This window comes from Myxocyprinus asiaticus, chromosome 40, assembly GCF_019703515.2.
Source record: "Myxocyprinus asiaticus isolate MX2 ecotype Aquarium Trade chromosome 40, UBuf_Myxa_2, whole genome shotgun sequence".
In the NCBI taxonomy this organism is placed as follows: Eukaryota; Metazoa; Chordata; class Actinopteri; order Cypriniformes; family Catostomidae; genus Myxocyprinus; species Myxocyprinus asiaticus.
The window spans coordinates 7,476,365-7,492,629 of record NC_059383.1 but is presented as its reverse complement, the minus strand read 5'-3'; the positions used below and the strand labels follow the sequence as shown (position 1 = coordinate 7,492,629).

The 16,265-nt window shown below is 36.1% G+C and overlaps 1 protein-coding gene across 2 annotated transcripts in view; it reads left to right on the top strand.

Annotated features, from left to right (window-relative positions):
- The window catches only part of LOC127430417 (actin-binding protein WASF3-like), a 39,917-nt gene extending 23,874 nt beyond the window's left edge, over positions 1-16,043 (top strand). The window contains exons 6-10 of one of the 2 annotated variants that reach the window (XR_007895445.1): positions 736-911; positions 1,096-1,341; positions 9,240-9,619; positions 12,886-13,254; positions 14,103-16,042. Coding sequence is in view for 1 of the 2 variants with exons in the window: in XM_051680166.1 (XP_051536126.1) it covers positions 736-911; positions 1,096-1,341; positions 9,240-9,619; positions 12,886-13,043 (960 nt within the window). In the remaining variant the exon portion in view is untranslated. Of the gene's footprint in view, positions 1-735; positions 912-1,095; positions 1,342-9,239; positions 9,620-12,885 lie in introns of both variants that reach the window. The other variant, XM_051680166.1, reaches the window with a different exon arrangement.
- The last annotated feature ends 222 nt before the right edge of the window (positions 16,044-16,265 follow it).

The window sequence follows — 16,265 nt, the reverse complement described above, 5'->3', positions numbered from 1 at the left end:
GTGACTGTGATCTGATCAGCCAGCTGTTGCAGCGCTGCGCACCCACTATTGTGGAGAAATATAAACACTCACCAGAATAAACGAGGAAAACTCCTGCGAAAGGCTTAAAGTTGATAAAGAGCGTTTCCAAATTAGGACAGCACATCTTCTTTAATGTTGTTACATCTGTACACCATTGATATAAAAGCATGTTCCACTGCCTCTCGTTTTCCCCATTAACTCCACAATGCGATCCGCTCTGAACAGCTGAAAGCCAGGCAGATGTAACGCGCTGTCCAGAATGGCTTCACTCAGCCAGGTTTCTGTGATGCACAAGGCAGCAGAGTTTGAAAAGTCCTTGTTTGTACAGGTGAGGAAATGTAATTCATCCATTTTGTTATGAAGAGAGTGGAGATTCGCTAGATGAATACTTGGCAGCGCTGTTCGAAAGCCGCGCTGATGAAGCTTGACCAGCATGCTGGCTCGCTTCCCTCGCTCGCGTCTCATAGCGCGCTTGAACAACACAGCTGCGCCTCTGACTAAAATGTCCTACAGAGTTGAGTTATTCTTATAAAAAACATTTGTGTTCAGCAGAAGAAAAAAATCATACACATCCGGGATGGAATAAGGTTGAATAAATTATGAGAGATTTCATTTCATTCACAAGTCGAGTCAATCATTCACAAACCTAACCTATTCCCTTTGCAAAGTTATATATTACTCCAGCTTATAGAAACATCATTGTTTCTGCCTCAGCAAGAGCAAAAACATGTGGAGGATCCCACTCGTGAGGTCAAGAAAGTCCGTAAAGCTCGGAACCGACGCCAGGAGTGGAATATGATGGCGTACGACAAGGAGTTCCGCCCAGACACTCGACTAACACCATCTCCTTACCACGGCATGTCCTCGGAGGGGTCTCTCTCACCTGATAGGTGGGTGATGTGACCTGTATGCTGTATGGTGAATTTTCACTTTGGGTGTACTATCCCTTTATGATTTCTCTCAATCATGAGTGTTGCACTGCCCTCTTCTTATACATATACAAGTTTATGTGCAGTATTGACAGAGTCTCCAAATTTTGCCTGTGTATATTTTGTGTTGTTTGATGGAATCCAGGTCTGGCATGTCAGATGAACACTCGTACCCGGCCAGTCCAAACAATCCACAAGATGCTGGGGTTGATGGGAAAGACTCGGGCCCCACACAGACTCAGTCTCTGGACCGAGCGTACCGGCCTCCGGTCTCAGCCACATCTGCTGCAGCCCGACAGCACTCTCTGGGACGCGTGCAGGCGCACCACGGACCACCGCTGGCAGACTCCTCCCTCAACGGACCACGTCCAACAGCTGCCAAAGAACACAGGCATGACTTTCACTTCCAGCTCAACATGCATCATCAAAACTACACAAACATTTACAACCATTACAGTTTAGTCTTTTTTTCCCCTTTTTCGCCTCAATCCGGGTGGCGGAGGACGAATTACAACTGCCTCCGTGTCTGAGACCGTCAACCCGTGCATCTTATCACGTGGCTGGTTGAGCTCGTTGCCATGGAGACATGGCGCCTGTGGAGGCTTCACGCCATCCACCGCGGCATCCACGCTCAGCTCACCACGTGCCCCACCGAGAACGAACCACAATATTTTTTTTTTAAATACTTTCACTTTTAATTATATAATGATTACTATATGTGTAAATATTTGCTCTGACAACAGTTTGATTCGATTATTTACTGAATGATGTGATGCATCACAAAATCTTAAATTTGAAGGTTCCATTCAATTTGATTATAAAAATAGATCTTATCTGAAAATAGGTCCATAATTGTATATAGATAAGAATTGAATGCATAAAGCCAACATTTACTAGTATATTTTTGTGTCCCATGACATTTAAAAAAACATTATAAAAAATTGATCCTGCTTTGGCTTCGTTTGGAATTAATTTATTTAGCGGAGCAGATAAAGGTAAAATAATTGGCTTTTTGTGCCTAAAATGTAAGTTACACAATAATAACTTCTTATTTGTAGAACTGTTGCAATATCACTTACAATCGCGCTGTTGGTCTGAATATAAGCATGGCCGTGATACTATATTCGAGTATCCAATTACTGTTATTGATGCATTGAATTTTCTTTGTCAGATTAATGCATCAGTGTATTTTTACACCCCTAATGCAGGAGTTTCCGACCCACCCAGACTCTAAGCCAACTCAAGGACCCCCTAATACAGGAAAGGGAGTAACATCACAAATAACGAGATTCTTAAAGATCACTTTTTATTTCCTCATTTCGTCTCCTCCACGCACTGATTTCCTTATGTAGGATTGCAGGGGAAGACTCATATTTATGAGGAAAGATCGGCCTGATACCCTCTGGGGTCTGAGGGTGTTTTGGGCCCTGGAGAAGTTTTGACATGCCTTGACATTTGTGCTTTTTTCAGTTGCTTAAAAACATATTAATGGCTAAAGTCTGATAACACTGTATTCAGCACAAACTGGGCTACAATAATATGTGAACAACATGTATGCACATATTTGTATTTTTGAGAAAATAACGTTTATGCGTGGTTTTTGAAAAAACAAAAAATTTAAGTCACTGAAATAAGGCCATATAACACATACTAAACATTTGTTCACAAGACTTTTGAGAACTGGATCTTGTAGCCTAGAGTTTTTGCTACAAAATGATGTGAAAACCTCCTGATCACTCATTCATACAAAACAATATAGTCATTTAACTTCTGTAAGACACTTTTAGTGTTAGAAAGGCCATATGCGAGGAGGCGTGGATGATCATGAATATTGATGTGATTCAAACCTGAGGAGACGAAGACCCCTCCCCTGAGAGAGAATGAATGTGAGGAGACTTAATGATTGAATGTATTGTTTGTAGCTTATTCACAAAATCAAGTTTAAGTTAAAAGAAGTAATCTGACTATACATTTTCTTTACATAAAGACTTTACTTAAAAACTTTAGACCTACACTACCATTTAAAAGTTTTAGATCTGTAAGATTTTTTAATGTTTTTAAAAGAAATCTCTTCTGCTCACCAAGGCTGCATTTATTTGATCCAAAATACAGCAAAAACAGTGATATTGTGAAATATTTTTACAATTTAAAATAACTGTTTTCTATTTGAATATATTGTAAAATGCAGTTTATTCCTGTGATCAAAGCTGAATTTTCAGCATAATTTCTGCACTTGTCACAGTGTCACATGATCCTTCAGAAATCATTCTAATATGCTGATTTTCTAATATGGGCATATTTACAGCACATTTTACACATTTACACCCGAACAGATATTTGCACAAGCTTTGTTGATGATAATGAGGCAGCATAAACACTAGTTATAATATAATCTAAACATTCATATTATTTTTATATCATATTACATATTATATTTATATCATACAGCATACAATTTAAATACCTGCTTTAGCCGAAACAACATTTAAATGTGACTAAAACTTGCCTATTAGGACATATTTCAAATTTCAATACTCTAAATCCTGGCTGGCAAGTCTGGAAATAGTTCAACTAGTAAAATATGTCCATGTTTATATAAAATAGCATGTCAACTAATATGTAAGTAAAACTAAATGACATACTCATTCGAAATTGTATCCTCGGCTGGATCAAGTCGCTCTTCAAAATGCAAACGTTCATCGTCGGATTCCCGCTCTTCTTCTGAGGAAAATGTGAACTCTTCGTCACTATCCAGGAGCTTCCTCACCTGTGTAGCGTGCCATCTTCCAAATGCACAGAAAAGTGAATGAACTTGATGTTTTTTAAGGCAATGTTGGGGGCGTTTACCATTTACATTGATCGCCTCTCACATTACTGTGTGAATAGCGCGCTCTGTTGGTGGGTGTGATCACATTAGCGATAATTAGCTGAGCCAGGAGAAACTGTATATCTCTTTATCTCTTTGTTTCATACAGATTACATTGCAGGAGAATATTTGTTTTAAATTTGAATTGTTTTATTTAAAAGTAGACATTTTAAGCTTTCTTTAGACATATGTTTCATGTTTGTCTGATAAGTATTCATGGAGTTTCACTTCATTTTTTTGACGTGTTTCAGAAAGATGCTCGCAGGGACAGAGACGGCTGAAAGCGCACCCTGTTTATTTTCTTTATTTTACAAAAGCACAAGGTTTTGTTGTTATTGTGAATGTACACAAATAAAAGTAGACCCTTTATAGTTTCTAATGATGCCTTACACTTATCTGTATGCCCAAAAATGACGGAGTATTTTAAGTTGTTTCCGCTGTTATGAGGAAAAAACCCAGCAGGACGCGTCGGCGCGTCCGTCGATCCTAGAGGGTTAAATAGCATTAGGTGTAGGGTTAGGGTTGGGATATAGTTTCTACGATCAATCAGGTATCACTTTCCTCATAAATATATGTATGACTCATCCCCTGCCATCCTACATTTCAGGAATTTCGCCCCTGCGCACTATCTGACAGGTGGCTTCTTTCTGTGTGTGTGCGTATGCTGTGTGAGAGTGCTCACGGTAATGCAGATATGTGCCTGTGTGACGACGGTCAAATACACTTAAAAATGCCCGTCTTGGAGAGGTATTAATAGAAACACAGTCAGTTTTTTCAACCTAGTCTCATAAAATGAACGTTACTATAACTACATATTTGCAAATTGACACATGCCATGCTCTTCATTTTGCTGCAGTTTCGTGGTAAAATGAACACTAGAGGCACTACAACAACTATGCGTTTTATTCACTTTCACACAAATCATGAGTACAACAGCTGATTAGGACTTTATAAACATTTATTTTCTTGCTCTGTTACTCAACCCCTGCTATGTTATGATATCAAAACACTTACTTTAATGCATAATTTGAAAAACTATATATTTTAATGCTGTATTACAGACCCACCTACATATATACACTTATTCCAATGTGATTAGCTTGTAATTAGCTCACCTCATAGAGTGCTGGACTTTGGACTCTGAAGTACACGGTTTGAGACCAGTCAAGCACACAAGCTGACACATGAAAGATGAAACGTGTCATAGAAGCGACACAAGATTTTGTGGTTGCTTCAGAAAATGTGCTTTTCATGTCGTGTTTGCTTTTATGACACTATCGGTTAGGTTTAGATGTTGGTTTAGGTGTTGGTTTGGGTAAGGATATCTGTTTTGTTCACCTCTCATTTGCTTTTAGGACACTGTTGGTTAGGTTTAGGTTAAAGTTTTAGGTTAGGGAGGTACGTTTTAATGAGTAAAACTTACCTCCCTAACCTAAAACTAACTCCATGTAAAATTCACCTTAAAAACTTTGTCTGATTACGACTCCATTTCACTCGTTGTTGGTGCCCTACACTGGACATTTCACTGGGAAACTGCAGCCAAACGTGTAATAAGGCACATAATTTAATTTGCAGAAATGTTGCCACAGTCACGAAATGTACAGTATATGAGATCAGGTTGAGATATGTCTATAGTAAATGTAAACACAGGGACAAAATTTTGTATCTGTGCATTAAAAACAAAAACGAGAAAACCACTCACTGCTCTTGGCTGAATAACTTTAGTAGCTTTATAAAATATTGAATTATGATCATGCAGTGAAGAACTTTAATCTAGTTTTGTTACATTTAATTACCTTTTTTTTTTTTCATTTCTGAATGTTTACTTGAATACTTGATCCCACTGTAAGAAACTATAAGCACTGTTTTCTCAACCCAAATCTTCTGTATTTTTTTGTTGTTTTTTTTACCCCTTTTGAAATTTGCTTCTTTAAAAAACATGGTTCCCTTCATCTCAGTGGGATGAGGTTTGGTCACTTTTCCTAAATTTACTGTCTATAAACACACACACAAAACTGGGCTGGATTCTGTTTGTGTAGTGTTGAAAAAAAGTAACACTAATGGTGTTCAGGGTCAAATTTGACCCCCTATTGGAAATTAATGGGTGAGATGATAAAACCATCATTAAATCAGCCACAATGAAGAACACACACACACACACAGAAATGAAGGGGTAATACTATAACACATCCACAGTGCGGAACTCACATGCTCACACACACACACACACATATTGGTGTGGCTATCCTTAATGATTTTTATACTGTACGAACTATATATTGTATCCCCTAACCCTAACCCTACCCCTAAACCTAACCCTCACAAAAAACATTTCTGCATTTTTACATTTTCAAAATGTTTTTTAAGCGATTTGAATTATGGGGACACTAGAAATGTCCTCATAAACCACATTTATAGCATAATACCCTTGTAATTATCAGTTTGTTACCTAAAAAAAAATGTCCTCATAAACCACATTTATAGCATAATACCCTTGTAATTACCAGTTTGTTACCTAAAAAAAAATGTCCTCGTAAACCACCCAAACCCCCCCCCCCCCCAACACACACACACACAGGAATGAATAGGTGAGACTATAACAGATAGCATTTTTTTATCAAATTTGTCAAATAAAATCAGCCACAAATGCAAATCGCACACAGAAATGAAGGGTTGGGACCATAACACATTCACAATGAAGAACACACACACACACACACACACACACACACACACACACACACACACACACACACACACACACACACACAGATCAAAGGCTGAGATTAATCAGCTGACCTTTTCCACTGTGAGAAAGTTTACGCTTAGGGATGGGGGCTAAAATCTTACTCTAAGTCTTGTCTTTGTAACACCATAGTCAGTAACATAATGTGGCATCACTGCAAAAACTGACACTTCAAAACACCTCAAACAAAAACAAAACAAAAAAACAAACAAACAAAAAAGAAAAAATGCTAAACTTTGACAAAAATAATGATTTTTTTAATGTCTTTGATAATGTCTAAACATATATCTAAATGCATAACTAGTCATAAGATCTGAAAACTATAATCAGGCAAATGAGTTTACCTCTGCAACCATCTGCTGGTTATATGTTGTAATTTCATGTCTAAAGTTTTTTTTTCTCTCCAACAGATGGCAGTAATCTGCCGCTAATGCAAGGCAATATTTCCCTGACTAAAATTGTGATGTAGTTAAAGTATAAAAGTGAATTTAACAAAATTGACCCCTAACACACAGCATGCGAACGCTTAATGAACAGAATACAAGGGTTAATTTGTTTCTTTGTTCTTATTTTAATACTGACTGTTTCCTTGTCTTGAATAATTACTTGAGAACTTAAAACAATGTTTACCTAATTAACAATAAGTATCAGTTTTGGTATCGAGAATCAAAAAATTTAACTGGTATTGGTTCCAACTACTGAAATTTTGGTATTGTGACAACACTGCCTACAATACATACATATTATGAAAAAAGTAGATCTCATGCCATAGAAGTGTGAGCACCCCTGCCCTAATATATAAATGCTAGATTTTTATAAAACTCTTAGTGTATAATAACTTTTATTGATAACATTAACAAAAATTATTAAGTTAGTGTCTTACTTTACCCACCTTTAAATCTTTTACCATGTTCTGGATTTATCACACCACTTGTCCAACATAGAGAGGTTTACGTTTGTTGAATGATGAGTTTATAGTCTATGGATGAAATTATCGTCACGTCAAATCACAGGAAACCGTGCTTCCGGGTTCTTTTGAGCTGCAGCTTTTAATGGTGTATATGGGCAACACTGCAGTTTTAAAAATATGTTAAGCATTATGTTTATGTTAATAACTATTATTACAAAGGGATATGGGTTATAGGGCAGAATTCTGTAGGTTCTTTTTGAACTATCAAGGAAATCAGTTGTCATACATGTAACTGTTTGATGAATACACATTCTCACATCTAACACACTTCTAAAGTCTGAGATACAGTATGTGGCATATAAAAATGAAAACTATCATCAGACATGCAGTGTGCATTTTTACTGCTTACATTATCGGTCCACATACAGTAAATAATAACATTTGACTTCTATATCATCACATTCAATATTCAAACTTAAAAAAAGGCCCGTTTCGATCGTACAAGTTACTTACTACAGTCAAAATAAATGCAAAGATATGATTTAGCCATTATTTTTATTTGCATATGCTTTCACAAACAGTATGTGCTGCGGTGGTGGCTCGTCTTGTTAGATTTTACATTGTGGTATAAGATCATTGATGGATTGAATTTGTCCTCATATCTGTCATGGTTGCACTTTGGAAATTAAAAACAGCTGTTTGCTGTTTGTGAAAAGTTCAAATCTACCAACAGCAGCTGCAAGGCAATTGGGTCAGAGCAGATGCGATAACAATGATGGTGATCCGTGAAATGTCATCATTTGTGTCAAATCCTGAGTTTGTCCTGATCCACCGATCAAGACCATATTTCCAATAATCTTTTGGAAATGGAGAGTTTCATCTCCCCAAACAGCACTGTTGTGGCATTTTCAGCACAATTTCAGTGAAGCACCCATTGAAAGCAGTTCTTTTCTGGGGTGCCAAAAGAACCCAGTAAGTAAGCAACCAAATCATACAAAGAATATAAAAAGTAACTATTAAACAAATCACCCACAATTAAAAACAAATGTTTCAGAATATAGAATATTTTTGTATTTATTAGGAAATTATTTTTTAATTTAATACACAGACCCCCTGCAGTACGTTCAAGGACCCCCAGGGGTCCCGAAGCCCGTTTGTAAAACCCTGGCCATAGTGAATAGTAAATTCGACCTTGCTTTAAACTCTTAGGGGCGAATTCACTAAACAGTGGCGCTTATTTTGTGTGCTATATTTCAATGCAAAAACCTCTGGCTTTGTCTTAGTCACTAAATGAATTAAATACATGAAATTAGGTTTTTATGAAGTGTGCTTTATTCACGAAACTCAGCACTGTTTGCCTGCTGCTATTCACATTGTGCTGTTACCACCCACGGAAAGCAGACGCTATAGAATTGTTTTAGAAATAGATGTTTGAGTGCATTTTCAGTAATTAAGCAAATAATGATCAAATGATGGAGAAGATCATCATAATATCCTGTATATACACTGCAATCAAGCACACTTTTAAAGTGTATAATAAAGTGACGATTCAAGTGCCTGGACACACAAGATGGAGAATTGTGGTTCATCACTACATTTTGGGCCAAGTTTGTGCTGTTACCTGATTTGCATAATTGCTTAAGTGAATCATGTGTTGCAGCAAAGCAATTTTATCAAATTGTTGTTGGCAAGCCAAAATTAGGATGTAAAGAATTCATGTAATATTCAAATGTGTAATATTTCCTTAACATGTCTCACACTTTACAGTGGTCATCAATTACCTGAACATTTTGTCCCACCTGCACCTCCTCCACCTCCTCCGCTCATCCCGTCATCTCAAACCGCCTTTGACAGCACGTCTGGACCCCCGTTACTGGCTCCGGGTACAGTAGCTGCTCTTTCACGCCCCTACAGCCCATCTCCTCCACCAGCTCCGCCATCTGCCTACGTCCCCTCCCCTTCACATCCTGTGATAGGCGGCCCACCAGTGGCCCCGCCTCCTCCTCCACCAGGTCCTCCCACCCACGCCCCATCCCCAGCCCGGGTTACACGTCCGCCTGGAGAGTCCACTCTACCCAGGAAGGGGCAGGTGCCTCTCATCCCCATGAGCGATGCCCGCAGCGACCTGCTGGCCGCCATCCGCAGAGGTGAGTGAGTTTAGAGTACTCAGGATGATGTGCTGTATCATGTTCCAGCATGTTGAGTGGTCAGTGGACTTTTTTACTAATAAGGCTACTGAAGATACAAAACAGGGATGGTAAAAGGAAGCTAACAGACTGAAAGAAGAAAGTTGTTAAAACTTTTATGTTTTATGATACTCCTTTACACATATACTCCAAAGGGCAAATACTGTATGTAAAGGATAATATACAGTCAGCTGATCATGGGCAGAATATGAATTATAGATATCTATCATTTAATTTTCACTAATTAAAATGCTAATTCTTGATGTCAGTAATCTAATTGGTAAAAATGCTTTGATATCAGATTATGTTTGCACTAGTAAAAAAAATTATTCTTGATATCAAAAATGACATAATTACTCACAGAAAAACCCCATTCTTGATATCAAAATGGAATTTCAACTAGAAAAAAAGAAAAAATTACTTTCACAATGATCATTCACTCCTGTTCAAAACGCAATTACATATATCTATAATTAATTTCTTACTAGTTAAAATTCCAATTACACATATCTTCAATGTACCTCTTACTAGTAAAAATTATCATTTTTTATATCAGTAATTACTGATATTAACAATTGAATTACAACTAGTTAAAATGCAATTTGTTTGAAACTGTGTCTGTTTATATCTGTAAATATATTTCAATTTGTTAGATTTGGTATTTTAGACATCTGGAAATGGATTTCAGATATCAATACATTTGAGAGTAATTAAAGATATCTTAAAAAGGCTTTCTTATACAATAACATTAACATCTGAATTTATTAAACCAAAAACCAAATTACAGACTAAAAATTTGCATTTTTACTTGTTATCATTCCATTGTATATATCGGGAATGGTACCAGAACTAATAACAGTGTAATTATTGATATAAAAAATTGATCAAAAATTATATTTACTAGTAAGTAAATTGCTAATATGTGAAATTGGAATGTCAACTAGTAAGATATTAATTATAGATATCTGTAATTGTTTTTTGAACAGGAGAGAATGATCATTGTTATAATTTCAGTAGTAAAAATGCAGTTGCAGATATTAAAACATTACATTTTTTAAGTAATTTCCTAGTAAATTCCATTTTTGATTAAATTTTGAAAAAATTAATTTTAGATTTTTTTTCAAGAATGCATATTCCCACAAGTAAAGACATCATTTTGTATATCAAGAATGAATGCTTTTACAAGTGCAAATGCTGTGATTGACCAATCACAATCAAGTATTCCAGAGAACCGTACTAAATATTTTTACTGTACATGCTATATTATACAGTTATGTGATGTACACTATTATTCTTTGCTTGATAAATGCTATCAACAATGATAAATAACAGATAGAAAATGTGTCTATCTACAATAAAAAGTTATTTACTTGAATAAAACCAAATCCTAAAATAAAATATACACTGGTGGCCAAAAGTTTGGAATAATGTACATATTTTGCTCTTATGGAAAGAAATTGGTACTTTTATTCACCAAAGTGGCATTCAACTGATCACAATGTATAGTCAGGACATTAATAACGTGAAAAATTACTATTACAATTTGAAAAAGATATTCGGAACTTCTTAAACTACTTCAAAAAGTTCTCATCAAAAAATCCTCCACGTGCAGCAATGACAGCTTTCAGATCCTTGACATTCTAGCTGTCAGTTTGTCCAGATACTCAGGTGACATTTCACCCCACACTTCCTGTAGCACTTGCCATAGATGTGGCTGTCTTGTCGGGCACTTCTCACGCACCTTACAGTCTAACTGATCCCACAAAAGCTCAATGGGGTTAAGATCCATAACACTCTTTTCCAATTATCTGTTGTCCAATGTTTGTGTTTCTTTGCCCACTCTAACCTTTTCTTTTGTTTTTCTGTTTCAAAAGTGGCTTTTTCTTTGCAATTCTTCTCATAAGGCCTGAACCCCTGAGTCTTCTCTTTACTGTTGTACATGAAACTGATGTTGAGTGGGTAGAATTCAATGAAGCTGTCAGCTGAGGACATGTGAGGCGTCTATTTCTCAAACTAGAGACTCTGATGTACTTATCCTCTTGTTTAGTTGTACATCTGGTCTTCCACATCTCTTTCTGTCCTAGTTAGAGCCAGTTGTCCTTTGTCTTTGAAGACTGTAGTGTACACCTTTGTATGAAATCTTCAGTTTTTTGGCAGTTTCAAGCATTGTATAGCCTTCATTCCTCAAAACAATGATGGACTGACGAGTTTCTAGAGAAAGCTGTTTCTTTTTTTGCCATTCTTGACCTAATATTGACCTTAAGACATGCCAGTCTATTGCATACTGTGACAACTCAAAAACAAACACAAAGACAATGTTAAGCTTCATTTAATGAATCAAATAGCTTTCAGCTGTGTTTGATATAATGATAGTGATTTTCTAGTACCAAATGATCAATTTAGCATGATTACTCAAGGATAAGGTGTTGGAGTGATGGCTGCTGTCTAGATTTGATCAAAAATGACTTTTTTCAAATAGTGATGGTGCTGTTTTTTACATCAGTAATGTCCTGACTATACTTTGTGATCAATTGAATGCCACTTTGGTGAATTAAAGTATCAATTTCCTTCCAAAACAGCAAAATCTGTACATTGTTCCAAACTTTTGGCTGCCAGTGTATATAACAAGAAATACTTAATTAACCAGGGTTCATGCCAAAAAAATACTGCTAAAAGAAACAAAATGCCCCAGATACAAAAAATGTGGGGGCAAAAAATTTAAAAATGTATTTATTTATTTATTTATTTGACAAAAATAACTAACATCAGCTTTAATAACTTTGAATGTGAAAAAAAAAACCTTTCCAACAACATTTGGATTACGTTGATTACATCAAAATCTACCTTAATAATTGACAGAGCTGTGTAATGTAACATAGGGATTGGACAATTATTTAAATTCTTATTGTGATACTGTATGTTGTCTTGTACATTGTTTACAGCTACTTTTGTACAGTTTTTTATGTTAATTTTGTAATAAAAGCCATATTTGTTTAGGACGAGAATTTATTTCAATGCATTGATTCTATCTATTGATTCATTTATTCATACTTGACATGTGTTTAATATGGTTAGAGAAAAAATATGTCCTCATAAAGGTAAAAACTGCCCTTCTATTCTATTATTCCCTATTCTAGGACGCAGATATTTCCCTTACATAACAAAGTTAATTTCTGTCACTGGTTTGTAGGTTGCAACTTCCTTTCTTGAATTGTCTTCTCCTGCAGGTATCCAGCTGCGTAAGGTGCAGGAACAGAGAGAGCAGGAGGCCAAGAAAGAGCCGGTAGGTAACGACGTGGCAACCATTCTGTCCCGACGCATCGCAGTGGAGTACAGCGAATCAGATGAAGACTCTGAGCCAGAGGAGAACGAGTGGTCTGACTGAAGTGCCACCACTTACCCACATCATGCTGCTATTTCCCATACCTGCACATACACACTCCTCATACAGTCAGATGGTCCTCCAGTGTATGGGGCTAAAGAGAGAGTATCAGAATGCTGCAGAGGCCATGACAGAGAGAGAGAGAGAGAGAGAGAAGGAAACAGTTTTTGTGCAATACAAAGTGGAAGTATGCAGTGCCAGTGCAGAAACAGAGGTATGAATATATGTGTAAAAGTGACAAAACAGTCTTTTTGTCTGACAAAAATTACATGACTGTGGCGACATTTTTGCTAATGATATTACGTGGTTCATTACACGTATCGCGGCTGTTCTAAGGTGAAATGTCCTATGTGTGACGCTAAAAGCGAGTTACAATTTCTCCCAAACAGATGAGGTTAAGGTTGATGCTCTATCGAGTTTTAAATCAATATAACCGACCTCTCTACCTTAAACCTTATACCTAAACCTAACTGATAGTGTCAGAAAAAGCAAATGTGAGAGGAAAAACACAATTGCTGAAGCAACCATGTCATTTTGTGGTGCATTTATACACTTTTGGCTCACACGTCGAATCGCTTGCTCTTCAGAGCTCGTACTGTGGTCTTTTACATCACAAGTGCAACGCGCTATCAGTTGAGCTACTGCACAATTTCATCACGTGCAAAGGAGCTCAGCGATGTTGGTTATGTAATGCAAATGTTAAATTGTATTGTCTAGTGCAGTCATGCACTATGAGTGTTTAGATGTCATAATATAGCATTGCGTGAGAACAGGGTGAAATGTATTTATGAACAGGTAATCTGCCGTTTTACTCGTGATTTGTGTGAAAGTACATAAAAGTCAATGTTTTTTTAGCGCCTCTAGTGTTCATTTCAACAGGATACTGCCGCAATACGTATACAACAGGCCAATTCAAAATCATTTTGCAAAAATGTAGGTATAGTAATGCATTTCTGTGATACCAGGTTGAAAGAAAGTTTGGTGAGATAAGTACAGGAACTGTCAGAACAGTGTATCTCATAATAAAAGTTTGTAATTATACTTGTTTGCTTTTTCTTTCAGAGTTGCCAAGAAAATATCTATAAAAAATATCTGTTTTGTGAATTTGATTATATCTTTTGGTAGCAGTACAGAGAATCATGAATATAGTGAAATACATCTATATTTAGTGGTACACCAAAATGATTGTCAACAGTGGTATTAGCACTTGTATTAACGTTATGTTAAAAATTATTGCCACAAATTTCTTTGCGGTATTTCTGGTTTGCTTCATGTCCTCAATACAGTATAGACAATCAAATGATCACTATAGTATATATTGAAAGTTACATTTGTTCTTCAATAACACAACTCTTTATTATTTAATCAATTTTGTCACTTTGTTCAATTGTGGACAGTGTCGTGATGAATATTTATACCCCAGTTTAACAGTGAGTAAACTGATTGTTTTCATTATTTGCTTTTTTTTTTCTTCTTTAAAGGTAATGTGTGTAACTCTTTTGATGTTAAAATACTCTCCCCTATCCCAGCTTAAAGGTACAGTCAGTAAGTTTTTGTTCTTGTCATCTTGAAATTACAGTGACACCTAGTGGTGTGGATGCAGCATCATTCAAACGCAATAGTTTTCAGTTACAGATGCCACAGTAGAAATATATACACAGTCAGCCATGATTAATCCATGAGTGAAAGTGTCCAATAACAAGATGGTTAATGAAATAAACGTGTAGTATTCGGCTGGTCATGTGATCATAACATGACGCCCCCCACCCCAATGAGGGGACCCGCTCCATTTAGAATAAAACAACTTTTATAAGGTTACTGATATGACTAGAGTCCTCATCTCATGCGAGTGCTCATGATTTTATACATATGTTTCAAAATTGCAATTAATTTCCTATGCAGTTAAACTTTTTTAATTTGGAAAAAACTACTGAGTGCACCTTTAAAGAAATATCCTTAGTTCAATACAAATTAAGCTCATTCGACAGCATTTGTGGCATAATGTTGATTACCACAAAAAGTAATTTTGACTCGTCCCTTCTTTTCTTTAAAAAAAGCAAAAATCGAGGTTACTATGGAAGTTAATGGGGCATATTTTAAGACATTTTAAGAGGGTTTAAAGGCAGAAATGTGAAGCTTATCATTTTATTTAAGCACTTACATTTATTCTTCTGTTAAAACTTCTGTTAAATTCTTTTTACCACACTCATGTTAGCACTCATATTGTTTACGTCTTGTGTCTATACTTTTGAAACAGTGAGTATTTTAACATTTAACAGATTGTCCCCATTCACTTCCATTGTAAGTGCCTCACTGTAACCCAGTTACAGTTTTGATGAGTCAAAATAAATTTTTGTGGTAATCAACATTATGCCACAAATGCTGTCGATTGAGCTTAACTTGTATTGAACCCGGAATATTCCTTTAATATGCAGAATCAACTATACAGTAAGTAAGCAACATTGGCTCAACCAATGGCTTGAGTTTAGGGCAGGACTATCTGGTTTACTGACCAATGGAAGACAGGGGAATGAGTAATTACACACTTCACCTTTAATGAACAGTTATGGCCATTAATTTAATACTCTCTGTGTGTGTGTGTATGTGTGTGTGTGTGTGTGTGTGTGTGTGTGTGCAAAGTGTAGAGCGCAAGACAATGTCATCTATTTTTCTGTTGAGTTATGTCCTCTATACAAACCTCTTAAAGATTTTAGATGAAAACATGCTGTGTCATGACTAAAAAACAATTCTGTCAGACTATTATTGTTTGTCACAATGCTCTGTTATTTAAAAGTATTATCAAGGTGTTTTACAATTTATTGTTGTATACATTTTTGTAACACTGCTTAAAAGATAAAACTGGCATATTCGTATGTTTCGATGGCTGTCTGTCACTTTGTAAGAATAAAGCCTAATATGCATGTGCGAGTAACAAATAAAAGCGATTTCCTGTCTTGTCATCATAATTTGTGCTCATTGTCATTTGAAATGGAGAATATATATGAGTGTTTCTTCAACTTCTGACAATTTTAGCACTGTGGATTTCTACAAAGCAAAGTCTTGTTAAAAACATTTCATATTATCTCAAGCTTGCTATAAAATATGATTTAATGAGTAAACTATCTTTTGAAAAACACTTTATTAAATGTGAAATTGATTTGTGTTACGCCACAACTGTGGGACAGTCCTGATTTTTGAAAATTGATAGAAATAATTTTCACATAT